Genomic DNA, 27,807 nt, shown 5'->3' with positions numbered 1-27,807 from the left:
ACAATAATTTTTTGGACACTAGCACTGTAGATGGTCTTATAGAATGTTTTAATACTGTAGTACCTCATGACCACTTGGTCACCGATGTGAATGTGCCTGACAACATTTGTACTGGGTTTTCAAGAGAGGGTCTACCTTCTATTGTTTATAACAGTAATGGTGATTTTACAGTTTATAACTTCTCCCAAGTGGAGATTTCTCCTGACCTGGTAAATTTATTGTCTAAGGGTCAGACTTATGTTCCACCTTGTAGGATGAATTTAGTCAACACCATTATTGATTTAAAATTGTACACAAGGAAACTTAATTTAAACTTGTTAATGGGAGAAGGTTGTAGTAATACAGTGGACGAGTTTAGAATCCCTAGTACTTTCAATCCGCCCTTAAATTCTACGATCAAAACGCTTGAACAGTTCTGTGAGCTAGACATCCGTAATTTAGCTTTGCATAAAAACATTGGGTTTAATAAAATTAACAAAGACTCATCGATGGAAAAGGACTGTTTGGAGTTTATTAAGACGAATGAAATTAGAATATGCAAACCTGATAAGGGGGGGGGGGGGTTGTTATATTTGACAATGCTGATTATTCATCTAGAATGTATAACTTGTTAAATTCACCTTCTTACACTACAAGTTCTATTTCTGAGCTTAATGGTGCATATAGGTTATTCAGAAATGTAATAGAGGACTTGTACTTGGAAGGTAGAATTACTCAAGCAGTGTACAATTTTATGTCTATCTCTTATCCCAGAGTTCCTTGCTTTTTTGGGATTCCCAAAATCCACAAAAATGTGGCTAATCCACCAATGCGTCCTTTAGTGGACAGCAGAGGTTCTTTATCTTATGCGTGTGCCAAAGTTGTGGACTTTATTCTACAAAAATACCTAGTTAATATTAAACAAATTTGCAAGGACTCTTGGACTTTTTTGAGTAATATAAATGAGATAGAGTACAACCCGGGTTACAACTTCTTCACAATAGACGTCAAGGACCTGTACACATGCATACCCCATAACATAGCGATTGAGTGGTGTAATGAGGTCCTTAGATTGCAGGGTTGCCCACATGATGAATGTCTACTAGTTGAGGAACTTTTAAGCACCATTCTTGCAAACAACTTTTTTATGTTTGAAGGGGAACTTTTTTTGCAAAAAATAGGGATAGCCATGGGGTCCCCTTGTGGGGCCAGTGTGGCCAACATGGTTATGGCCTATTGGGAACACCTTTATGTTTTGCAAGACTGTGTTTTCAAAGAGAACATAATATTTTACACACGTTTCCTTGACGACATTTTTATTCTACTAAAAGGTGATGCTTTAACGTGTAACAGCTTGGTAGATTATTTGAACTCATCTACCCATTTTCTAAAATTTACACATACATTTGATTGTAGATCTATAGCATACCTGGATATTTTACTATCTAAAGATGATTCTAATGGTATGTATACATCTAAAATTCACAGGAAAAGTTCCTATTGTAATTCCATGCTCCACTATTCTAGCTGCCACCCACGCCACCAAAAACGAGCCATTATTAAAGGGCAGTTGGTTCGTGCAGCTCGGATGATTACTATTGACAGTGAATTCACAAATGAGTGTGAATTTATGAAAAATATGTTTGTGGCACGTGGGTACCCTGTAGTTATGGTCAATGAAATCATTGATGAAGTGTCGTTGAAACGTCAGTCCTCATTTTATACGCCTCTTTTAACTAATGAGGTAATGAGACTAAACATTTCTGGACAATCATCTGATTCATTACTTAATTCAACTTCTACGGTTCTTCAAGAACAACTTGGTTGTGAGGTACCTTTGTCCTTCATAACTACGTATAGTTTAGATAGTGCCAGGTGTTTTAAGATTTTGTTGAAAAACTGGGTTCTTTTTAGAAGTGACCAACACGTTCTAAGTAGTGTAGGTCGTGCACCGATAGTTATATACAAGAGGGGGAGAAACCTTAAAGATCACTGTGAATCTAAGAACTTAACTGTTAAAACTCCTGGTATGTACAAATGCCAATCCTGTAATTATTGTTCATTTATGCTAGAGTCTAACAGGTTTACTGTGAATGAGTTGCATTTTTCATTAAAATGGAGAAATAATTGTAACTCTAGTTTCGTAGTTTACCTCGCATTATGCCAGTTTTGTCCTGCATTTTATGTAGGCAAAACTGAGAGGAAACTTCAGAGTCAGCTTATGAGCACTTATACGCAATCAGGAAGGGCAATATGGTCAACGCATTGGCTAAACATGTGGCCCAATGCCCTAACCATAGATTTAAGTTTCTAGTTATAGATCAGGTTCAAAGGGACATTAGGGGTGGCCCGGTGGCTTTGAAACTTGAAGAGTTGGAATTAGGGTGGCAAATTAGACTTAATGCGTATAGTTCACCAGGCTTAAATGAAGGATGTGTGATCAGTAGCATTTTAAAGTTGAGAAGTTTAAAACGTTGAACTTTGTTTGTATTAATACTTATTTGCTATATGCTCACAGACTTCTAGTACACCATTTAAGCATTTATAGTTCTTTTGCCTTGTAGTTAATTAATTAAGACAGGAGTATTTAAAATTTACACTATTGGTATCATGTTCTATTTAGTGTAAAAGGAGGTGTTATTTTAATATTTTAATATATTCATTTTAACTTATACATATTTGTTATGTTTCAATGTATCTTTTTCTGCTTTTATTTCAATTGGATACTGTCTCTTTAAATTAGTTGTACCTTGTTGATTTTTTGATTGGGTGGATACGTGTATTTAATGGTTGCTAATGTGTTTTAAAATTGTCTGAAGAAGTTTATGTTTGTACCATAAACGAAAAGCGCTTAACTATTATCCTGTGTGTGCCTCTTCTTGCTGCTCTTTGGAATTATCAGTTTGTGGCTTATTGTTTTTCAGTTTGTTTTCGTGTATGATATATATACACACACACACACACACACACACACACACACATATATATATATATATATATATATATACATATATATACACACACACACACACACACACACACACACACACACACACACACACACACCATATAGAAAAGCAAAAGCTTTGGTTGTTTTTACATGATATATATATATATATATATATATATATATATATATATATATATATATGTGTGTGTGTATATATATATATATATATATATATATGTATGTGTATATATATATATATATGTATATATATATATATATATATATATATATATATATATATGTATGTATATATATATATATATATATATATATATATATATATATATATATATATATATATGCATGTGTGTATGTATATATATATATATATATATATATATATATATATATATATATATTTATATATATATATATATATATATATATATATATATATAGCAATCCTATGGAGTTAAATTGGACCTAGATGAAGTCTCTTTCTGCAAGTATGGATTGAGGTTCCACCAGGCCATGTAGGTACATGCCTGTTGTATTCATTCTTTGTTTTGAAGGCCATTTTTGGTGAGATACACCTTGAAATGTTTAATCCAAGTCTTTCATTTTTCAGAGGGTTTGTTCCGGGTTGCCATCTTCTGCTAAACAATTGTTTTTAATGAACCATTAAAGTGTAGTCCAGCAGACTGCATTTTGAGTGAATTAGCACATATGCATAATTCCCTATGGCGTTAAGTTTTTAATGATTTTAAGTGTTTTCAGTCAGAGTTTGAAAAACAAGAGAGGAGTTTACATGTCCAAGTATTGCTGTTGTTTTCTGTAATGGTTAAAACACTGAGAATCATCAGCAAGACAAAGAGCTGGCTGACAAATTAAAATACTATATCTAACATGAAAAAAATAGTTTATTCTAATATGTCATAAGTACTTCTGCAGTGCTGACATGACAGAATTTCATATCTGTGAGACTAAGTATGTGATTACTATTTCAAGATGACACATAGGCAGTTAGCTTAATAAGACATCAGAACATTTTCACCGGTAGCTTCTACACCAAACTGAAGAACCTAGCCTTGTCATGTGGCACTCCCTTAACTATCTTGAACTTTTTATTATACAGTACATAACGCACCTTGCACGTGATGGTATGCTAGCGGGAATGTACTTGATGCGAATTTCTTTACAAGTTACTTTGCAGAAAGTGTTACATAGGAATACAGAAAGTATTGAAATATTGCATTTATCTTTAAGTATGCAGCCTTAAAATTTTAAGAAGTAAAACAGCCTCTGTTTTGCCATTGTATTTATTCATGCTACATTAAATTCTTCTAGGCTTTTCGAAAGTTTGATGAAATGGCAGGAAAACTGACTGAGCAACTTAGAAAACTGACAAAGCAGGTAGGTACTGTGTTTAGTGTGGGAATGCTTAACATATTCACTAACACTATATTAACACAGTATATTGTAAAATATAAATATATGTAAATATTTTAACACGTGTATTTACAGGCATTTTTAGATTAAAATCATTATTGTATTATGCCTTTGTGTATCGACACACTTGAAGAAATGCATTTTACCTGTCTTGATACAAATATTTATGTAGCTACAAGGAATGTAGGTGGAAAAATGTTATCTAGTACATAAATAAAATTCACTGAACTTTATAAGAGTTATCCTTCACATGGAACTGTGGCCATTAGTGTCAGCCTTTTTAATGTAGCAACGGTTGATGTTCATTATTTCCACTGCTGCATTAGCCTTTAGGCTATATAGATTGTGTCCTGCTCAAGAGACAACTAGTCACTTTTTCAAAAATTTGGTTCTCTCCCATATCTTCGCTGTCACTGCTGATTGGACAGCTTTGTTGATGGGAAATCAATCAGAGTGAAGCTTTCTTCCATACTTTAGTAGCTCCTCGTGAAGAAGCAGTTCATAGACTTAACAGGAGCAGCAACCAGCCTTCAGCTTCATTCTGGCAGATAATTATCCAGTGTGAAACCCTTCCACCTAGATATAGTACCCTTTTGAGAAAAAACATGGCATTTTTAAATAGATCTTTTTAGAGATATTTAAAGATATTTTCCCTTTAAAATGATATTCTTTAGAATATCAGGAGTTTTCTGTTAGGTGCCACTATTTTTGGCTCTAAGCTATTTAGGGGCTATTTTTTGTGTGAATTTGTACTGCTTATGCAAACTTTGTGTTTTTTAACTAACAGTTTGGTGTCAGGAAATGTTTTATATGACCAGGAATTATTACATCATACGTTAGTGATTGTGTACACTTTGTGGCTGCCATTTTTTCTGAAAGATTTCATTTTTTGTCAAAGGGGTTTCTAGCAGAATTTTAATGTGCTGCATATACATTACTGTGATAGGGAACTGCATATGTGAGTATAATTGTGCTGCTTGTGAACACTTTTTGGCAACTTAACTTCCAGCCATTTTATTCCAGTAAAGCTTACTGGCTTCAAGACATTCTCCTTGGTTATAGCATGGACACTTGCCTTGCTACAGCTGTTCCACTTCCTTCTGTACCTAGATAGAAAAAGAAAACTTACCAAAGAGCCGTGGCTGACACTATGGGCTCAGTCAATGCCTCAGCCAGTGGTGGTGACTTTGTGGTGGCTGTTTGTCATTCCTGAAGTCACTCACTTACCTGTCTGGCTTTCTCTGTTGTATTCTGTTCAGCCACCATGAACCAGGAGTCAGCCATGTCCTCTTTGGCTGTTCCAGTGTCTGATCCAGGCATGAAATCATTATCTTCTCAGTCTGGAAAATGTTAGCTGGGGTAGCCAGGGAAGAGACCTGTGTAAGGGGCAGAAGTGCCTTCACCAAGTCAGTCTTCATCCAGAACTGTAAAGAAAAAACAAAAAATTAAACATTGTTCATCTGAATATATTGTGGCTCTTATAAAAGGTTAATCTGATGTTACTAATCTTCATTCATTCCTTACTGATGGGTTATCGGTTCCGTCCTCTGAACCGAGCCTGCCTAATAGCAAGCTTGCGTTCGCCAAAAACTCTTGAGACAAGATCCTACCCAGAATGCTCTGCTCCCTTTTACCTCAGATCTCATTCGCTGCATTGCTGTGCAGCCGTGTCAGGCCACTCTCTCATTTAAGTGAATAATTTTTTGAAAGTTTCTGTATTGTTGGTGCTTAAAATGTTTTCCGTCACTTACTGTCTCTGTACTCCTTCTGTATCATATCTTTAAGACTCTTTCTCTATAGTTTTGTAACTCTAAGACTCTATTTTCTTCCCTTTTATTATCCTTTCTTACCTTTGAGGTAATTCTTCATTACCATCGTTGGTAATCCTTCTTTTCTGTCTTCGTACCCTTCTGGGTAGCTTTCTTAACTCCTTGGTACTGTTGCTCTTCTCTGTATCATTATGTTGGACAAGAAAAGTAGTGTTGGTTTCAAACAATGTACGGAATGCGGCCGTAAGTTACTGCTCTCTGATGGCTATGATTTATGTGTCTATTGTTTGAATGTCTCCCACCTTTCAGTGGATCCCCCATGTAGAATTTGTAGAAATTTTTCGACCAAGACTCTCAATGAAAGGAAGAACAAGTTAATCCTGAAAGGCCTCCTTAAAACTCCTTTCTGTGAGGCTATCTCTGGGTTGGAGGGCTCAACCCCTCCTGCTAAACCCCATAAGAGGCTTCTTCTTCCTCCTCCTTGAGGTTGTTCACTTCATCCCCTTCTGGAGATCACAAGGAATTGACTTACAAAAAGGTAAAGATTTCGAGCCCAGCGCTGCCATCTGTGGCCCTTTCGGCTCCAGCCTCGGCACCGCCCCAGTTGATTCTTGCTCCAGCTATGTCCTCTTTATCACCATCGGAGTTTCCGGTGCAAACATGACAGTTTCCTCACATCCTTTATTGGCCCCATCTCTACAGGTTCAGTCTCCTTCAGCACCGAGTTTGACGATACTGTCCTCTATGGTGCAGACACCTTTGGCACTGACATGCTCTTCAGTGCACTCTTTTTCAGCACCATCATTACTGGTGAAGACACCTTCCTCGACAGCACCATACTCATCGGTGCAGACATTTGTCACACTGCCCTTTACTGTGCAGACACCTTCAACTTCTGTGGCACTGCCTTCATCGGCACAGATGACCTCATCACCATTCTCCTCAGTGCAGACGCTCTCGGTTCCGAGCTCTGCACCACATGAACTAGCAAGGACTAATTATTCTCCTTCCTTGGATCAGTTTGTTGCAAGGCAATTTAGCGCTTTTCTAGAAAGGCCAGAATCGCCTTCAGGTTTCTCTATGAAGTTGACTAGGAGCCTCTCAGAACAAGGTGTGTTGCGGCTTGTCAACCAGTTGCTTGTGACCAGGGGTATCTCTCAACCATGTAAAGCTATGTTCCCTCTTCCAGGTGACCGTATTTCTCCACAGACTCCAACATACACTCCTCCTTTGACTTCCATGGAAGTATCAAAGCCCCTTCCTCCAGTAGCAGCTTCCCTTCCTCTGACCCCAATAGTGGACCTCCTTTTGGAGCCAGAGTTGTCTTTGTGGCCCTCGGTGTACTGGGCTTCGGGCTCAAGTCAGGCTAGTGGTTGTGCCATGGGGGAGGGCATTCTTGTTTCCATGCCAGTTTTTTTCTATGGCACCCTCCAGGAATCCTCCTTCCCTCACACTCCACAGCCCTCTTGAGACTCATGGTCTGGGGATCAGCTCGTCAGAACAGGGTGTGACCCCGATTCTGAGGTTTTCATGCTCAGTTTCAGGCTCCCAATTCCTCTTCGTGCAGTTCGGCCTTCCAGGCCATGGAGAGTGCACTTGCCTCTGCTGGCAAACCTTCCATGTTGGAGTCCCCCCCCCCCTGTCTGTGCCGCAGCTGTCACAAACCACAACCACTGGACACCAGGCACAAGGGCCTCAGGTTTCTCCCCCTCAGGAGACCCCCCTCTTTGCAATCTTCCCCAGAGCTCCCCACTGAGAAAGTCCCTCACAAGGTTACTTGCAAGAGGAAGCACATGGACTCCAATGAGGAGTCTTTGACTGAAGATACAGACTTTGATGGTGGGGAAGGGTCCCCACGGTCACCCTCTGATGAGGTATCCTTTGGTGACATCTTTGAGATCCTAAGACAGAGGGGTAACTGGAAGTCCTCTAGCCCTTCCTCAGAGGAATCCGTACTCCTGCAGGCCTTTCGTGCCCAGCCCCCTACCTCCTGGGTTACTCTGCTGGCCGATGAGCTTTTCCAGCTCATCATCCAGCATGCATGGAAGGCTCCTGACACTCTGGAAGCTATACAGCGGAGGCCTGACAAGATTTCACCTCCCCCAGCTGAGCATCCCCATTGGTCAAAAGGTCTTCCAGTAGATGCCATGGTGGTGGCGGCTGCATCCAAAAAAGACTTGGCAGAAGAGAGCCAGACTGTTCATCCACCCAGCAAGGAGTTCTGGGTGATAGACAGACTTGGGAAACATATGTTTGCTTCATCGATCTTCGCCATAAGGTCCTTGAACTACTTGGCACACTTTACAAGGCCCAAGAGGGACCTTATCAACCAACTCTCTGAAACTGTGGCAGGAGCTGTTTCTGATGAGGACCGAGACAATGTAGCTTCTCAGATAATGACCCTAGAATCCATATCCAATTCTTCCATGCACCTTATTTCACATGCAATGGAAGGAGCGGCAAGAGCACAGGTATAGTCACGAGATGACATGCCTGGATGCACCTTTGCGATTTTGCCGACTCCTTTAAGGCTTCCTTTATGAATGCCCCCATCGAGGCTGCTTTATTGTTTGGCCCTAAAGTGAAAGATACGCTGGCAAGGTGCAAACAAGATGGCAAGACCCTATCTGCTGTTGGTGTCTGACACTCCACTCCTCAACGATTCTACTCCAGAAATCAGAGGAGTGGAAAGATGTGGCACAGAAAATCACAGGGCTCTTTTCGTGATGCACATTCCGAGTTCTCCCCTAGAGGCAGAGGGGGAATCTCCAGTGGAAGATGCCCCTTTCGGGGCAGGGGAGGTCCGTGAAACTGGGGTTCAAGAGATTCTTTCTCTGCACAACCCTTCCAGCACTCCTTAAGTGTTGCCCGACTGCTCACCTCTGGAAGCGGTCTGGAGTCATTTTTCCTTGTACCCCACTGCCTGGTGAAACATAACCACTGATTCTTGGGTGCAACGAATAATATCCAGAGGATGTCTGCATCCCCTTCCTTCTCTGTCCCACCTCATCTAGTGACTTACCTGACGTCCCACCCAGTCAAAGGGAAGCAGCAGCATACGAAATCTGAAAGCTGTTACAAAAAAAGAGTCATCCAAACAGTCCCCCCAGACCAGATAAGATACAGTTTTTACTCAAGGTTCATTTTAGTACCAAAAAAGACAGGGGACTGGAGACCGATTCTAGATCTCAGCACACTGAACAAATTTGTAAAAACTGAGAAATTCTGGATGGTCACGGTTCAGTCTATCCTTCCTCTTCGGGAAGAAGATGATTGGATGTGCTCTGTAGATCTTCAGGATGTGTATTACCATACAAAAATGGACAAACACTCAAGAAGATACCTCCGCTTCTGCATAGGAGCCAGTCACTACCAATTTCAAGCACTGCCCTTCGGTCTCTCTACAGCCCCCAGAGTGTTCACCAAATGCATGGCAGTGGTCATCGCTCACCTGTGACTTCAAGGATTCCAGGCATTTCCATACCTAGATGATGGGTGCCTCACCGCCCCCACCAAGTGTCTACTGGAAGAAGCCCTAGACTACACAGCACAATGCCTGGAATTACTGAATGGGAGAAGTCCAACACGACCCCAGCACAATCTTTAGAATTCATCGGGGTTCTGTTGGACACAAGGAATTGCACAACATCTCTTCCGGATCACAGACTTCAAAGAATAAGACAGGTTCAGCCACTACTCTGTCACCACAAATCATGTACTTGGTCCATACTCCAACTGTTGGGCTCAATGGCAGCCTCGACCACCATTGTTCTTCTGGTCAGATTCCACATGAGACTTCTCCAGTGGTTACTTCTCACTCAGTGGTACCCCCTTGCAACATCCTTTGTCCTTTCAGATAAGTGTAACTCAGAGATGCAAGCAAGATTTACTCTGGTGGACATCTGGAAATCCCCAACAATGGTCTTGCCCCTACAGCCCCCATCAGCCAAAAGCCACTGTGACCACTGACGCTTCCCTGATTGGGTAGGGGGGGTCTGTGTCAGGGAAACTCGGTCCAAGGCACCTGGTTGAAGACAGAGGCCCATTTGCATATCAATGTCCTGGAACTGAGGGTGGTGCTATTAACATTGCAAGCATTCCACTCCATCCTTCCGTCAGGGACTATTGAGATCCAGTCAGACAACATTTCAGTAGTCTGGTGCATCAACAAGCAAGGGGGCACCAGATCTTACCCGTTATGCCAAGAGGCCTTGAATATGGCAATGGATGACAGATTCCAACTTCTTTCTAATTGCAATGCGCATTCCCGGGAGCTCCAATGTGATTGCGGTCAAATTGAGCAGGTGCATTCTACAACCTCACGAGTGGTCCCTCAATCCTCTGATAACGGCAAGAATTTTCAACTGCTGGGGCCAGCCTTGCTGTGACCTATTCACCTCCCAAACCAACTACAAGTGCAGCAACTACTTTGCCCTGATCCCCCCATGGAGACAGTCACCGAGAGACGCTCTAGTCCATGCTTGGCCCTCGGGTCTGCTTTATGCTTATCCTTCTCTTCCCCTCATCTCTCAATTTCTGAAGAAAGCACGACAGTTGAAGAGCAAAGTGATCCTCGTTGCTCCATAGTGGCCTCAACAAATTTGGTTACCCTTCCTCTGGTCTTACCTGCTAGATCAACCATGGATCCTCAATCCATCCCCAATGTTGATCTCCCATCCACAGAGTCTGACTCACCCCAGTATAACAAGCCTGAAGCTGACAGCTTGGTTTCTCCACTTCCTATGATTGCCAGGCAGGATAACCTCTCTTCCCCAGTGCTCAATATTCTTATCGCATCTCATAAATCATCCACCAGGCAAATCTATCTCAGCAAATGGAAAAGGTTTTCATTATGGGCAGCGAATAAACAGTTGGACCCCTTGTCAGCCCCAATTTTGGTGGTTTTAGATTACTTATCACATGTTTTCCAATCTGGGGTGTCAGCCTCTACTATTCGTGTTCATTTAGCTGCCATTTCTAATTTCCACATTGGCTTTCAGGATTCTTCACTCATGTCACATAGACTCTGTAAGACTTTCTTGAAGGGTGTTTTTCACCTAAAACCTCCCTTTAGAGAACCAGTACAACCTTGGGATTTGGCCTTGGGTCTACAAGCCTTAACAGCTCCCCCCTTTGAATCTGCATCTTCATGTGATTTAAAGTACCTCTCCTGGAAAACTCTGATGTTTTTGTCCATCTCGCCTTTCTTCTTTCTGGTTAGGTTCAGAGCCAATCTCGGCTCTGAATCAGATACTTCTAAAGCTCAAAGAGTCCTTACTGGCTTGAGGCTAACCCCTTATCCCAGCATGCTTAGCGGTAGATACCCAGATCTCATTTGCTGCTTGCAGTGTCGAGATTGTCTTCTGCTGGCTCAGGCTAAGTAGTGAATTTTTCTATCAATATTTGTTATTGTTTAAGGCTATTTTCCTTTAGAATTTAGTGTTTTCTCTTCTTTATCACCCTATCCTTATTGCTGTTCTTTTTGCTGTTGTTAGGCCATCGTTTTCTTTCAGGCCTTTTCCTCTTTGTTGTTGTCGGTGGCCTGTTATTTTATTGAGGGTTGTTCTCTTGTCCTATTATCCCTTCTTGTTACCTAGGGAGAAGCCATTTTAGTTAGAGGCCTTCTCCCTTTGGGAGCAGTAGTCGTTTAACTTAGAGGCTACCCCCTCTTCTTCTTCTGCCCCTTTTGTTTCTTCTTCTTCCAAAAAAAGAAAAAAAAAACTTTTTCCAGTTGTTAGTCTTTTTGTTTTGTGGTGTTTATAATGTCCAAAGACATTTTTAAGCAGTCAGGATTTAAGAAATGTGACTCGTGTTGCCATAAAATGTCATTTACAGATGGGCACACGAGTTGTGTGTATTGTTTAGGTGCAGTCCACCTGCAAGATTCTTGCTTTGTCTGCCATGCCTTTAGCACACTGGTTTTGCAGGAGAGGCACAACAAACTTATTTTGAGAGGGTTATTGAAACCTCAGGTTGAAGTAGCATCGGATACTCAGTCCTCAAAAAAGTCTGATAACAAGCTGGCCTCTTTGTCGGCTCCATCTTTGGTGCCGACAAAGTCTAAATCAAAATCTTCTGAACCTTCTGAGCAGATTGTTGGCTCCGAAGAGTCCTTATCTCTGGCAGCTCCATCTGTGGCTTTGGAGCCATCCCGGACTCAAAAGAGGTCAAGATCTCCTTTGCTGGGCCCAGTGAGATCTGTGCCTCAGTCTCCACTTTTGCAGGCAGTGGCAGGCAGTCACCAGTCCTTGGCCCACTTCTCTCAATCATCCAGGGGTTTATTGGATGATGTGGAGAGAGTGGTGAAGAGGCTCCTCAAGACATGGGTATTTTCTCAATTGTTGTCAGGCCCAGCCCAGAAGGAAGTGGCACCTTTGTCCGAACCAATCCCTGTCTCTATTCCTCCTTCGACTGCATCCATTTCAGTGCCGGAGTGCATGGAAGTAGTAGTGGTGGAACCGTCTGTTCCGACAACCCTTGCCTTGGTTCCGACATTCGCTGTGACCTTCTCGATAGTCCGCTCTGTTGAGGGGTCCAGGCACTGAGACTCTCTCATCGGCTCCGAGGGGGGGGAAGTGGCATGGGAACCTTGTCGGACCCCCCTCTCCCCCTCAGCGCAGGTGAGTTTGGCTCCCACATCTGCCTTGGAGCTGTCATCTTCGGTGCGGAGGAGGTCTCCAGGCTCCTCTGAGCTGGAGACTTCCTCTGTTCTGGACCGTGGCACCTTCGAGGTGATGAGGAGTGTGCTCTCCACCAAAACAGCTCCACCCTTGGCTCCACTGGCTCCATCCCCCATCGATACCGGTGTCTGCCTCGGATCCTTCTCTCCATCCCAAGCATAGGGAACCTGTGCCCCAGGATGCCCCACAGGGCGACCCCTCTTCTTCCGAGACCTCTCCTGAGCATGCCTCAGAGGAGGTTCCCAGGAAAAAGAAATGTAAGAGGAAGCATGTGGACTCCCCTGAGTCCGTCACTTCTGACATGGACTTGGATGACTCAGAGGGGTCCCCCTGGTCCCCCTCTGAAGATGTCTCATTCTCAGACATTCTGGAGATCCTTAGGCAGAGTGGAAACTGGAAGTCTCTTGCCCCTTCTGAGGACACGTTTGGTTCCCGACCCTCCACCTCCTGGGTGTCTTCACCTTTCGACCCACTTTTGTCTGTAGTGAGACGAAAGGCGTGGAGTGCTCCAGAGACCATAGAGCCCATTCCGAGAAGGCCTAACAAGTTCATGACCACACCAGAGGACAAGACTTTTTTCTCTAAAGTCGTGCCAGTTGATGCTATGGTGGTGGCAGCAGCCACCAAGAAGGAACTCGCGGAGACTTCCTCTTCTATCCATCCACCAAACATGGAGTCTAGAGCCATGGATAGATATGGGAAGCGTGTTTTCTCTTCAGCGGCCTTTACTCTTCGGTCACTGAACTATTTGACGCATTTCACAAGACTTCAGAGGGATCTCCTTAAAGAGCTGGGAGATACCCTCCAGGATCCTTCAGCTGAGGGAGCGGCTTCCAACTCAGCTAACCAGCTAGCGACTCTAACCTCCAATATTAACTCCTCCATATGCTTGATTTCCTACACAGCAGATGGAGTGAGTAGGGCTGCAGGCACAGGAGTAGCTCTTCGCAGACACTCCTGGATGCGCCTTTGTCAATTTGCGGAGCCCTTCAAGTCCTCCTTTACGAATGCCCCTTTGATAGCTCAGCCTTGTTCTGGCCACAAGTTTGAGAGACTCTTACCAGGAGTAAACAAGATGGCAAAACTCTCTCTCCCGTAGGAGTCTGTTTTTCCACTCCATCCCGGCCTTATCCCAAAGGCCAAAAGAGTGGCAAAATATGGTTCCACAAATCCCAAAGAGCTTTGCCGGACACTCGTGGAGAAAATTCCCCCAGGGGCAGAGGGGAAAATAATAATGGGAGACGCCGACCCCGTGGCAGGGGGGTCCACAACAGGGCAACAGGGATACATTCTTTACCAGGTCCTTTCTGAGTCCCTGAAGGATTTCCAGGCTGCCCACCTCTGGAGGCAATATGGGGCAGAATATCACTGTACCCAAGAGCCTGGCAAGATATAACAAAAGACGCGTGGGTACGGTGCATAATATCCAGGGGTTACAAAATTCCCTTCTCCCAGACACCTCCAAGAAGTAAAAAACCATCAATCTCAGATGTTCCACCTAATCTTCGGGATCAAGCAACCTTAGAAGTAAAAGGTTTGCTGCAAAAAAGAGCCATTCAGGAAGTCCCCGCAGACCAGATCGAATCCGGAACTTACTCAAGGTTCTTTTTAGTTCCAAAAAAGACACGACTGGAGACCTATCATGGATCTCAGCAAGTTAAACAGTTCAGTAAAGAAGACCAAGTTCTGGATGGTGACACTGCAGTCCATTCTACCCTTTTTGGGTCAGGACGATTGGATGTGCTCTATCGATCTCCAGGATGTGTACTACTATATAAAAAGGGACAGGCAGTCCAGGAGACATTTACGCTTCTGACTGGGAGCCAGTCATCACCAGTTCAAAGCTCTGCTCTTTGGTGTCACCACAACCCCCAGGGTGTTCACCAAATGCATGGCAGTAGTAACGACTCACCTGAGACATTTCTGATTCCAGGTGTTTCCTTATTTAGACGACTGGCTCCTCACTGCCACCACCGAGCATCATCTCTTAAGGGCCAGGAACCACGAGTCACACTTGTGCATGTCTAGGAATCAAAATAAATTACGAAAAATCTGCCTTGTTGCTCTCTGTTTATTACATTCATAGGCACTCAACTAAATACAAGAGACATGATAGCCAAGCTCCCACAAGAAAGGGTGCTTGCCATTCATGGTCAGGTCTCTCTTCTCTTGTCAAAGTCAAAGATTCAGGCATGGTTAGTTTCATAGGTTCATAGATTAGTACTAGGCTAACTGCCCTTGCGAGACGTTTTAAGCCTCGTGAGACTTGAACCCTGTACCCTGTGTTTGCAAAGCAAACACCTTAACCTTTAGGCCACCCTCCCAACCCATAGTTAGTCCTAAAGGTCTTGGGTTTGATGGTGGCTGCCATTACTATAGTCTTGTTAGCTCATTACCATATGAGGATTTTGCAATGGCTTCTCTTCACTCAGTGGTGGTGTCAGGATCTACCAATGTCACACATGAACTTAATCAGGGATGCTTGCAAGAAAGATCTACAGTGGTGGCTCCACTCTTCCCTAGTCACACTAGGCAGACCCTTTGTAGCCCCTCATCCGGTAGCCACAGTGACCACAGATGCTTCCCAGATAGGGTGGGGGAAGCATTATCTGGGAATGATAGTCCAAGGAACTTGGCAACCTCACAAGTACCATTTGCACATCAATGTCCTGGAGATGAGCGCGGTGTTATTAGCAATGCAAGCACTTCAAGACTCTCTTCCTTTGGGCTATATAGCAATTCAGATGGACAATATGTCAGTAGTGTGGTACATCAACAAACAGGGCAGAACCAAATCTTACCCCTTGTGTTGGGAGGCCTTTCGAGTATGGCAATGGGCGATTTCCTCTCAGCATTTTCTGGTTGAAGTGCACATCCCGGTGAAGTCCAACGTGATAGCGGACAAGCTCAGCAGGGCAATTCTCATGCCTCATGAGTGGTCTTTGAAACAAGATGTGGCAGATATGATCATCCGCAGATGGGGCCAGCCATGCTGCGATCTTTTCGCCTCACACCTCAACAACAAATGCAGCAGTTAGTTTGTCCTAGTTCCCCCACCAGGACAGTCTTCCAGAAATGCACTTATCCACGATTGCCCCCCCCGGGATTCTTTATGCCTTTCCTCTAATTCCAAAAGTTCTTCAGAAAGCAAAGTTGTTGAGTTGCAAAACTGATCCTCATTGCCCCTTACTGGCCTTGTCAGATTTGGTTCCTGTTCCTTTGGCATTACCTGCAAGAGGAGCCCTGGATTCTGGACCCGGTTCCAGATCTCTTGACACATCAGTCGAGTTCTCTTCATCTCTCCATTCAAACTCTCAAGCTGACAGCTTAGTTTCTCCACTTTCAGTCTTAGCCAGGCTTCCGGATATCTCAGCTATGGTTCAACATATTCTAGTCTCTTCTCACAAACCAACTACTAGAAAACTTTACGCTAGTAAATGGAAGAGGTTATATTTCTGGGAAGAACAAAATGACATTCATCCATTTACAGCACCAATTTAAAAAAATTTGGACTTCCTGGCGGAAACCTTTGAGAAAGGAGCAGCAACTGCTACGATTCGAGTTCAACTGGCGGTTATTTCCAATTTTCTTGTGGGTCTTATGGGTTCTAATGTCAAGTCCCACAAGCTATGTAGGGCCTTTTTAAAAGGTGGTACTCTATTAAGGCCTCCCATCCGAGAATCCCCCATCCTTGGGATTTAAATTTAGTGGTAGCAGCTCTAATCCTCCCTCCCTTTGAACCAGCTGCTTCTTGTCCTGTTAAATTCTTGTCATGGAAGACCCTTTTCCTGATTGCAATTACATCAGCTAGATGGGTTTCCGAGTTACAGGCACTTTCCATCTGCCCTCCTTATATGATTTTTCACAAGGAGATTGTATCTCTGAGATCAAATCCTTCCTTCTTACCAAAAGTCTGTTCAGAATATAATTTAAATCAGTCCATTGAACTCCCTGTATTCTTTCCAAATTATGGCAACAAGGTAGAGTATAAGCTACATCAATTGGATGTCCACAGGCAGTTACGATTTTATCTTCAAAGAACCAAGGACATCAGAAAATCAGCTCAGTTGTTTGTATCCTTCTCACAGAGTAAGCAAGGCTCACCAGTTTCCAAAGTGACCTTGTCAAAATGGCTGTCCGATACTATTACTTATGCTTATGAATGTGACTGTCCTGGGAAAAAGTAAGGGGGACATTCTACTAGGCCCTTGGCTACCTCCAATAGCTTTTCAAGCCAAGCTTCCATTAGATACTGTTTGTGCGGCAGCAACATTGGCTACTCCCCATCTTCATTAATCATTACAAAGTAGACATGGCCTCTCGGAACAGGGCATATTTTGGTTCCACGGTTCTGAAGTCTCTTTTCTGGTGAGCCACCCTGAATTTAGGTGCTGGGGATGCTGTCCCAACCCGAAAGAAGAAAGGCGAGATGGACAACATAACATAAAGAAGTTATATTCTTACCATAACGTTCCATGTTTGTTGTCCTGTATCTCGCCTTCCTTCTTGCATCCCTCCCTCCTTCCCTCATCCTGGATGATTGAGAGGAATTTCCTTTTTTGGCTGAGTTTCCTTTGCTTTGCAACTATTGGTATAGTCCTTGTCACTTTTGTTGTTCTGTTGTTTCAATACAAGGAAGCAGTATTGTTTAGTTACCTCCTTTATTTGGTAATTTATAGTTCTCCTGTCTAGTGGTTAGTTCTCACAAATGAGATCTGGGTAGCTACCGCTAAGCATGCTGGGATTAGGGTTTAGCCTTGAGCCAGTAAGGACTCTTCAAGTTTTAGAAGTGGCTGAGTCAGAGCCGAGATCCGCTCCGAACCCAACCAGAAAGAAGGAAGGCGAGATACAGGACAACAAACATGGAACATTATGGTAAGAACATAACTTCTTTTTTCTAGTTGCAATCACATCGGCCAGATGTTTGTCAGAACTTCAAGCCTTATGCAGCAAACGTTCCTACCTTATTTTCCACAAGGATAGAGTATCACTGAGAACTAATTCTTCCTTTTTACTGAAAGTGGTGCCAAAGAGGTATATCAACCAGTCTGTTGACCTCCCAGTATTTTTTCCTAATCATTCTAATGAGGGAGAGTGTTGTCTGCATTCCCTGGAAGTTCACAGGCAAATACGTTTTTATCTGGACAGAACAAAATCTACCCGTAAATCAGACCAACTATTCCTGGCCTTTTCTGGGCCAAGGCTAGGTCATCCAGTCTCAAATGTTACATTGGCGTCATGGTTGAGAAATTGCATTACCTTTGTCTAAAACAAGAACAACATCACCTTGCCTCACAGAGTGAAAGCCCATTCTACAAGGTCTATGGCAACTTCAGCAGCTTTCCATGCTATGGCTTCTTTCATTTGTTCAGCTGCGACTTGGGCCAAACCCCATACTTTTAACCCTCATTACAAATTGGATTTGGCCTCCAGAGGTAGAGCTTCTTTTGGTTCCATGGTGCTCAGGAATGTCCTTCCATGAGGGTCACCCAGGGATACAGGTAGCTGGAGACTCTTTCCCATCAGTAAGGAATGAACGAAGATCAACAACATGAGATAAAGAAGATATGTCTTACCATAACGTTCCATCTGTGTTGTTTATCTTCGTTCATTCATTACTCCCCACTCTCCTTCCCCCTCCAGAGGTTCCTGGTTGATCTCATATACTCCTTGTTTTTCCTTTATTGTAGGTCTGTTATCAACTTGCAAACTCGATCTGAGGTAGCAGGGAGCAGAGCATTCTGGATAGGATCTTGGCTTGAGAGTTTTTGGCTAACGCAAGCTTGGTATTAGGCTGGCTCGGTTCCGAGGATGGAACTGATAACCCATCAGTAATGAATGAACGAAAATCAACAACATAGATGGAACGTTATGGTAAGACATAACTTCTTTTTTTCTCATCTTAGCTATGCAGTTGTTACAGACTGTGAATTCTGGTGCTCAGAAATTCTTACCTAAAAATAATGAAGAAGAAACAAACAGAGCTGTAGCACTGCAAAAAAAGTTTTAATGTGTTCTGGTACCTCGGCTAAAGTGCCTTCGGAGGAATGATTCAAATACATAAAGCAAGTAGTATTTATACAAAAGCAGTTAACGTATTAATTATATAATTGAATAATTATTTAAAGATACAAGGTCATCATACAGAATGAAAAAGAAATTTGCACCATATAACTACATCAAATGTATCCATACAAGTTAACTTCTAAATTTAACCCCTTAGGGACTAATGTACCAAAATTTAAAATAAATCTACTTTCCATAGCCATTACACAAATTATTATTGTCTTTTTCATTCCGTAATGATGACCTTGTATCTTTAAATAATTATTCAATTATATAATTCATGTGTTAATTGGTTTTGTATAAATACTACTGCTTTATGTGTTTGAATCATTCTCTGAAGGCACTTTAGCCGTGGTACCAGAACACATTAAAACTTTTTTTGCAGTCCTACAGCTCCATTTGTTCTTCTTTATGGCTTGCTAGCTGTTTCCAGTCTGAAAATAATGTCAGCAGAGATATCCCTGAGGCTGACATAGACAGGGACCGAAAAGGTCTTCTTCTCCTGCAGATTTCCAAGCCCAAATCTCTGATTCAGAGGAAACTTGATTCTCAGAATCCTCCTTAGAGGAATTTTACTTTTCCTGGACAATAGCCAGGATGAATGTGGTGTTTTTTTTTTTTTGGTAGGAGGTGGCTGTTCCTCCTGAACTGAGGCGATATGATATTTTACAAGTGGATATGCCTCATTCCACTCCCATATCTCCTATTGTGCCAGCTTTTGAGGATGTATTTAATGTGGCCTGCAATAATCCTGACTCTCAACTTTTAGTTCCCAAAATGGGCAGGATGGTAATGCAAAGTTTCTCAAACTAATGAACATTTGATCCAGTGTTGTCTATTTTCATCCAGTTCAACATACGGGATGTCATATCTGACCTCGGCACTTAATTTGAAGATTCATAGGTTCATGGGCAGGTACTAGGCTATTGTCCCTAGGACCTATATAAGCCTAGCCAAAAAGGTACCATGGCTTTCGCCAACCAAGAAAATTATTTTCCTTTGCCCCTGTCAAGCAGAGCCACAGAGGTGATCCCCGGGGTGAATTTCCTATTTTCCCATCCAGTCATTAAGATTTTTCTTGAAGAGTGCTAATGAGGAGCTTTGTTTGATATAGATTGGTAGTTTGTTCCAGAGTATGGGAAGTCTCTGAGACAGGCATGTATCCGTCCAGCATGTTCTGTTTATTGTGGTGACAAGATTTAGGTCCCTAGAGCATGTAGCTGTGAGGGACTGGGATTTCTTTAAGTGGAGCATGTCCAACAGCTCTGGGTTTGACATAGCTTTGTATATTAGGCAGAGATCACCTCTGAGTAGGCGATATGCGACTGAGTAAAGCTGGAGTTTTTTGAGATGGTCTGCGTAGTGCATCTGTTTGAGGCTGGCAATCCTCTTTGTGAGCTATTTCTGTGGCCTTTCCAGTTGTTGTAGATGTCTTGTGAGGTACATACCAAAAGGGGTGCTGTACTCTACAATGGGTCTAATGAGTGACAAGTAGAGGGAATAATGACCTCTTTTTTCCTGGATGAGAAACCTTTTGTGATGAGGTGTGCCATGTATAAGGATTTCCTGACTACTGTGGTGATGTGATTATCAAAGGAGAGACTACTGTCCACCTGTGTCCCAAGGTCTTTAATCACACTTTCGGTGTTAAGTAGACTGCCATCTATGTTGTAGCTCATGGGTACAGAGTTTTTACCAAAGGGGATGGCAGTGCACTTTTTGACATTGAGCTTGTGGCCATGGCTTTGACACCAGGCATCTGTCTCAGTGAGGCCCTTTTGTAGGGTGTCCACATTGTTAGGAGTTTTGATTATGACTCCTAATTCCACAGTTCCAGGGCTCTGACTCCTCCATCCATCAAGCATTCATCTACTACCCCTTTTTCTGTATAGCTTATTTTCTGGTTTTACCCATATCGAGAGAGTTTTCCTCTAGTGTTTCAAGTTTTCAAAAACAGTCTCCTCTTTGATAGTCTTGTTAGGTGGAATTCTCTAATGTTGATAGTTTGTAGTGGTAATAGTAGCGAGTGTTAATAGTTGGTTGATAGTGTTTTGTCTTTAGATAATGACTTTTATATTTATAGATTAGATATATAAGGTAGTAGTTGTTTATATATTGCTGTGGTGGTTTGCAGTGCTTGCAGTACTTTTCTAGCAATAATGGCTGAGTCGCGAGCTTTCAAAACATGTTTGAGTGCAGGCACAGACTGCCTGCTCATGATCCTCACACTTTGTGTGCGTTGTCTGGGTGCTGCCTATTTGGATACAGAATGCCAGTTGTGTGTTTCCTTTAGTGCTGGGCACTGCAAGCTCAATATGACATGAGAGTGATGAGAGATGCCCCCCTCCTCACATACACAGGGACTTGATTGCCTGGGCCTTCCTCATCTGCCGCCCCTGCTGAGAAACAGGACAGGGCTAGGTCTTCTGACAGTGTCCCAGAAAATAACGAAGAAAAGGGGAAAGAGAAAAGCAGTCAAAAACAGAAAGAAATGGAAGAAAAAAGGACAAGTCTCCTTCTTTTACCTACCAGTTGGACCCCTACCTAAATTTTTCCGGAGGTTGGAACTAGCAGCATCTCAGTTGCATCCATCCTCTCCTTGTCCCAGTTTTCACTAGAACCAGTGATCCCAAGATTGCATTCTCCAATCTTGCAAGAAAGGACATATTCCAGGCCTTTGTCAGTGGCCTCTTCTACTGGATCATCTGGAAACTTTATGGAGTATGACGTCGACAAGATGATGAGAAAGTTCTTCAGGATGCAGATCCAGCTTGCAGTTATATTGGTACTGTCCCTGGGAGCATACTGACCATTGGCCACTCTACTCCCATACTTCTTTTGCCTGTTGCTGTCCATCCTTTGGTTGTGATAGTTTTGGATTCATCTAATACCAAAGCATCACGATTGATGCCAGTAGTTCAATCTACTTCAACACCTACAGCTTACCTATCACTCTTGACCACGATACCTTTAGATCAGGAAGGGATTCAAAGCCGTATCATCATGCCAGGTTCTGGGGGAAGGATAACACCTCTGAGATTCTTGGAGCCATCTGTTACCCTGGGCACATTGGCACTAGATAACTTGGGTCAGAGGTCAGCTTCAGGGGCCAGGACTGGTCAGGGTCGAGGGTTCTCTCTCCTCTTTGGATCCTGGGAGATCTTCAGCTCCTGCAGCAGCTTCAGCCTCTGAGGTTGTTGAAAGGGTTTGAGGCTTACTCAAAGAGAAGACACTTTCTCCCTGTTCACTTCCACCCAAACCCCAACTAGATCCTGTGAAGTCATTTTCTTGTCATCATGCCAGACAATATCAGGACCACAGACTTTTTTTTTCTAAAATGTTTTTATTCATTTTATAACACAATAACTTAACAGTATAGCACCAAGAAAAAAAACACAAATAAATTATATACAATGTCCAGAACAACTAAAAAAGCAATATACATAAGAGAACACTTAATATTTCTCTAACAGATTAGACAATTTTATCCAAGCAATTAAATGATGAGTTGTGTTAGTACTTGCTTTTATAGTAGCAAAATGTATTTCACAAGATGAATAAGCTCAACTTTAAACACAGGAGTAGATTGGGATTTCCAATTTTTAGTAACAATGTCCCTTGCTATAGAGAGGATAGACTATAGTAAAATGTTTGGTGTTTAGGAATGACTTCAGGAACATTGAAAAGGAAAAGGGAGTCAGAAAGTATGTAGTTGTCATTCCATAGAGCTTTACAAAGATATTTAAAGTCTAACCAAAATGGGGAAATTATTTTGCAATTAACAACCATATGTATGTAGTCAGCATCAGGGTGTCCACATCCCCAGCATTTCATTTCATCTTGTACGTTATTGCTAATCTATGTTGGGTGAAAAAAACATCTATGTAAAAATTTCCTTATGTATACATGCCAGAACAGGGAAGATGTCAATTACTTCACTAACTGTAAACAAAGTTTTTTTATCTTTTTTTGAGAAAACTTGTCTATTAACTTCACTTGAATAATTCCAGAAAGAAACATCTGTTTTGCTAAAATCATTTTTGAGAATTGTATAAATGACAGATATGTATGAAGTGTTCTTGGGTGAGCTATTAATAATTATTGAGATAAAATTCAAGATTTTTAAGTTACTCTTATTGTATGCTTCTAATGAGGGTGCGAGCTTAGTATGTATAAAATCCTTACTAGTCTGGATGTCCAGCCAACAGGACAACAGACTTCTGAAACGACTTATGTCATCTCCCAGTCATAGTCTGAACCATCTGTCCTCCTAATAGAGTCATTTCACAAGAAACAAATGTGCAAGTGAAAGCACATAGAGTTCTCTCCAGAGTCTTTCACAAAGGATACAGACTTGAATGAAGGTGAGGGCTCCCTCAGGACCCCTCAGAAGATGTCAACTTCGGTGAAATCCTTGAACTCATGAAATAGAGAGGGGAATGGTCCATTGAAGATCACTCAGCAAACATATCTGTATTTTTGGAAGTCTTCTGTTCCTGCTCAACATTGTCCTAGGTGATACCACACACTGACCCACTTGTTGACCTCATGGCACAACAGGCTTTGAAGGACCCTGTTGTAGTGGAGCCCATACCCAGGAAACCAGATAGGATTTTAGCAGCTCCAAAGGACAGGAAACATTGGAGTAAAGGTCTACCAGTGGATGCTATTGTTGCATCAGTGGCCTGAAAAAAGGAATTGTATGAAATGAGTTCGGATTTTAGCAGCTCCAAAGGACAGGAAACATTGGAGTAAAGGTCTACCAGTGATGCTATTGCATCAGCGGCCTGAAAAACGGAATTGTCTGAAATGAGTTCCTCTGTCCATCCCCCTAACAGTGATTCTAGGACCTTGTAAACGTTCAGAAAATTGACATACTCATCAGCAACCTTTGAACTCAGGTCACTGAATTATTTAGCTCATATCATCAGATTTCAGAGGAGCTTGACTAAGGTAATGTCTTGAGTTTTACCTGCAGATGTCCAAAAAAACTGGACATAAAGCTTTCTACTCTGCAGTCAACTTATAATGTAGCCATGCATCTCATTTCTAATGCCTTCAGTGGCTCAGCCAGAGAGACATGCTCAGGGCTTGCTGTAAGATGGCATGCCTGGATGCATCTTTGTTATTTTGCGGAAGGTTTCAAGACATCCTTTATCAATGCCACATATGGTGGCTCTACATATTTTGGACCTACAGTAAAAGACACATTGACCAAGAGCCAGCAGGATGGTAAGATTGCGTTTGCAGTAGCCATGCACATGCACCCCCCACAAATATTCTATTCCAGCAATTAGGACTTGGAAAAAAGATGTGGTTTCACAAGTAACAGAGTTCTTACTAGAATTGCCCTGCTGATAGACCTCCACCTGTCAGAGGTGGAGGAAATTCCAATGGGCATCGCCTTAGATGCAGAGGTGGACCACATAAGCAAGGCTTCTGCGATCTACCAAGAGGCCTTATCGGCATCCCTGAAGGGTTGCCTAACTGCTGCATGCATGAGGCAGTTGGGGAATGGTTATCTCTGCACCCCCATTCCTGGCTGTGTGTGCTAAACATAATTTGCAGAGGCTATTCCATTCCTTTTTCTTATCCACCCATAAAGGAAAAAAGTGATTCCCGATGTTCTACACAGTTAGTGGGAACCAGCAGCTGTAGAAAAAGAGTCATCCATCCAGATTCAATGTCTACTCAAATTTCTTTTTAGTGCCAAGGAAAAGAGGGGACCTCAGACTAATTTTGGATCTTAGTCATCTCAACCAATTTGTAAAACAGACAAAATTATGGATGGTTAGAAATCAGTCCATATTGCTTCTTCTAAGGAAGGGCAGTTGCATGTGCTCAGTAGATCTCCAGGATGCTTAATATCATGTGAAAAAGAGATGCACTCCAGGAAATTCCTCCATTTCCAGATGGGAGCCAATCATTATTAAGTAAACGCACTGAGTCCCAAATGAAAATGAGGTATTCCACCGGTTTTTATTTTTAAACTTTAAACTTCCACGAACAAATAAAAAACAAGTAACAAATAAAACCAATCTCCATATTTATTCTTTCTTTATTTATTTATTTATTTATTTATTATTATTATTATTATTATTATTATTATTATTATTATTATTATTTATTATTTAATCTTTATTTTTAAAGTTTACTAAAAACTTTCAGGAGTATAAGACTAACTTCTTAGATGTCGAGCTAAGTAAGAATATACAAGAAGGTAGATATATAGCAAGAATATATAGGAAAAGTACATATTCAAGTACGCTCCTACATCCACATCACCAAAAGAAATCTGTGGTGAAAGGCCAGCTTGTATGTGCGGCCAGGATGGTAACTATGGACAAGGATTTCGAAGAGGAATGTATATTGCTGTTCGAAATGTTCACACATAGAGGTTATCCAAGACAATTCCTAACAGAGATATTTCAGGAAGTGAGATTAAAAAGAAGGAATGGTATTTACAGACCTATTTTGAATAAAAGTGCAACCATGAGAGACGATATATTATTAGACAACATTAATAGTAGTACCTCAGCATACAGACAGTTAAGATTAAGAGAGGTAGAGGGGCTAGTTGTTGACAATCAAAACAAGAATAAAAACTTTTCATTAGCATTTACCTTTACTTACTGCCCAGTAGCACCAGATATTCAGAAAATTGTGTGGAAATACTGGTACTGCTTATCATTAGATAAAGACATCTCTAAGAAGATTGGAGAATATCCTACTATTACGTTTAAAAGAGGTTACAATATGAAGAACTTGTTGGAAACCCAATGTAAGACTAAGAAGAACAACCCAGGCACACAGAAATGTGGATCATGTAAATATTGTTGCTTCATAGACAAGTTCTAACACCTTTACAATTAGAAAGGAAACATTTTCAATCTATGACATTTTTAATTGTAACACTCGATCAATAGTTTACTTGGCTCAATGCCAACAGTGCCCTTCATTTTACATTGGCAAGACTGATCGTCGTCTAAGAGATGGAATTTATGAACACATATATGCAATCAGCAGAAGAAATAATGACAATGCCTTGGCTAGGCATTCTGATCAAAATACTGGGCACACATTTAAATTTATGGTTATCTGTAAGATAAGCAATGAAAATATAGGGGGTAAATACTTCAATGATAACTATATTAAGTTACAATTAGAAAAGAGTGAATTAACTTGGCAACTGTGTCTACGGGCATGTATGGAACCAGGTCTGAACGAAACATGCTCAATAGCTTGTGTATTGAAACTAAGGAGTCTTTATAGGTAAAGAAGTCCCAGTCCGGATGATGAGCTATTTTAGTGGATTTTCATTATTAGTAGATGCTGTTTTTTATGACAAAAATATCTTATTAAAAACTATCTATCGAGCACAAGGCCCCTTTATTAATTGTTTGATTTTCCTAGAAAATTGGTGTAAGGACACCTAGTGTTAAATAGTTAGAAAAGTTAGATAGACACGAATAACTTTAGTAACTCTAACTATTTGGTGACCTTAGAGACATCCATATTATGTCGGAAGAGACAATCTAACAGATTAATACAATCGGAACCTTGAGTAGCACACATATACATTATTACTACTTCAGTTTTTGCTGATAAGTTGCTATATAGTGTAGAATAAACTGTTTACATATAGACTTGCTTGTTTGTTTACCTTGCGTTGTGCACATACAAGTATCTTGTTTAGTACTAGGTCCTGTTTTAGTGTTGGATAGATTTTTGCCTTTTGTTGTATAACATTTACATAGACAGACTTTGATTTTATATTGTACATTAAACTTGCCTGAAGGGAAAGGAAATAAGGCGGTTATTGAATAATAAATGTATATGTAGCTTAATTTTTAATAGATTATAAAACCCTGTTTTAGATGAGAGTTATTATATCTTTAAATAGTTATTTAAGAGGCTGGTTTTGTCCTGATTGGTCAGTGCATTAACAAGAAGTTATTTAAACTTTGTTTTAAAGTGAGCCGTTTGTCTGAAGAAGTCCGGATAAGATCCGGACGAAAAGCGCTTTAAAAAAAACGGAGATTGGTTTTATTTGTTACTTGTTTTTTATTTGTTCGTGGAAGTTTAAAGTTTAAAAATAAAAACCGGTGGAATACCTCATTTTCGTTTGGGACTCAGTGCGTTTACTTGGTCTTCAGTTGTTGGATTATCATTTATTGGTGCCAATCATTATTAGTTCAGAGCCCTGTCTTTTGGTCTCACCATGAGAATGGCAGTAGTAGTGGCTCACTTGTATGTGCCTGGATCCAGGTCTTCTCCTGCCTAGATGACTGGCTCCTAGCTGCTACATCCAAGCATCTATTGTTATATCATTTGAACCTTCTCCTCCAGTGTTTACTGGATCAAGGCATAACAGCAAATTTCCACAAGTGACGGACAGAATTTATGGGATGCCACCTCAACATAACTCTGCAAATTGTCAGTGTTCCACAACACTGAGTTTTATCTTTGCATCAAATGGCCACAGAGTTAATACATCATCCCTAACCTCCAGCACAAGTAGTAATACTTTGTTTAGGTCTCATGGCTTCCTCAAGTCTAATGATTCCAATGGCTTGTTTCCACATGAGAATACTTTAGTGGGCACTAGCAGTTCAGTAGCCTCAGAAATGTCACCCTTTACATGCAGGATTCAACTCACAAGAGTTTGTAGGTGACACATCAACATCACTTGGTGGATTATCTCCCCTTCAGTAACATAAGCACAACATTTTCAAAAAGATCCACTGATAGCAGTAGTGAACACAGATGTCTCCCTTCTAGGGTGGGGTTGCATTTTGAAGGGAGAATGATCAAAGGCACATGGTCTAATTTAGACGCCAACCTTCACATCAATGTCTTGGAGATGGGGGTGGTCCATTGCAGGCACATCAGGATGCCCTCCCCAAGGGTGTGA

The 27,807-nt window shown here is 41.6% G+C and overlaps 1 protein-coding gene across 2 annotated transcripts in view; it reads left to right on the top strand.

Moving 5' to 3' along the window:
* The window catches only part of LOC122816772 (tetratricopeptide repeat protein 30A), a 2,782,581-nt gene that overhangs the window by 1,525,208 nt on the left and 1,229,566 nt on the right, over positions 1–27,807 (top strand). For both annotated transcript variants that reach the window (XM_044089788.1, XM_044089789.1), the window contains exon 12: positions 4,277–4,342. In XM_044089788.1, coding sequence (XP_043945723.1) covers positions 4,277–4,342 — 66 coding nt within the window. The remainder of the gene's footprint in view (positions 1–4,276; positions 4,343–27,807) is intronic.

Source organism: Protopterus annectens, chromosome 12.part0 (assembly GCF_019279795.1).
Source record: "Protopterus annectens isolate FY-2018-M chromosome 12.part0, PAN1.0, whole genome shotgun sequence".
Taxonomy (NCBI): domain Eukaryota; kingdom Metazoa; phylum Chordata; order Ceratodontiformes; family Protopteridae; genus Protopterus; species Protopterus annectens.
This window is presented reverse-complemented; position numbering and strand designations above follow the sequence as displayed.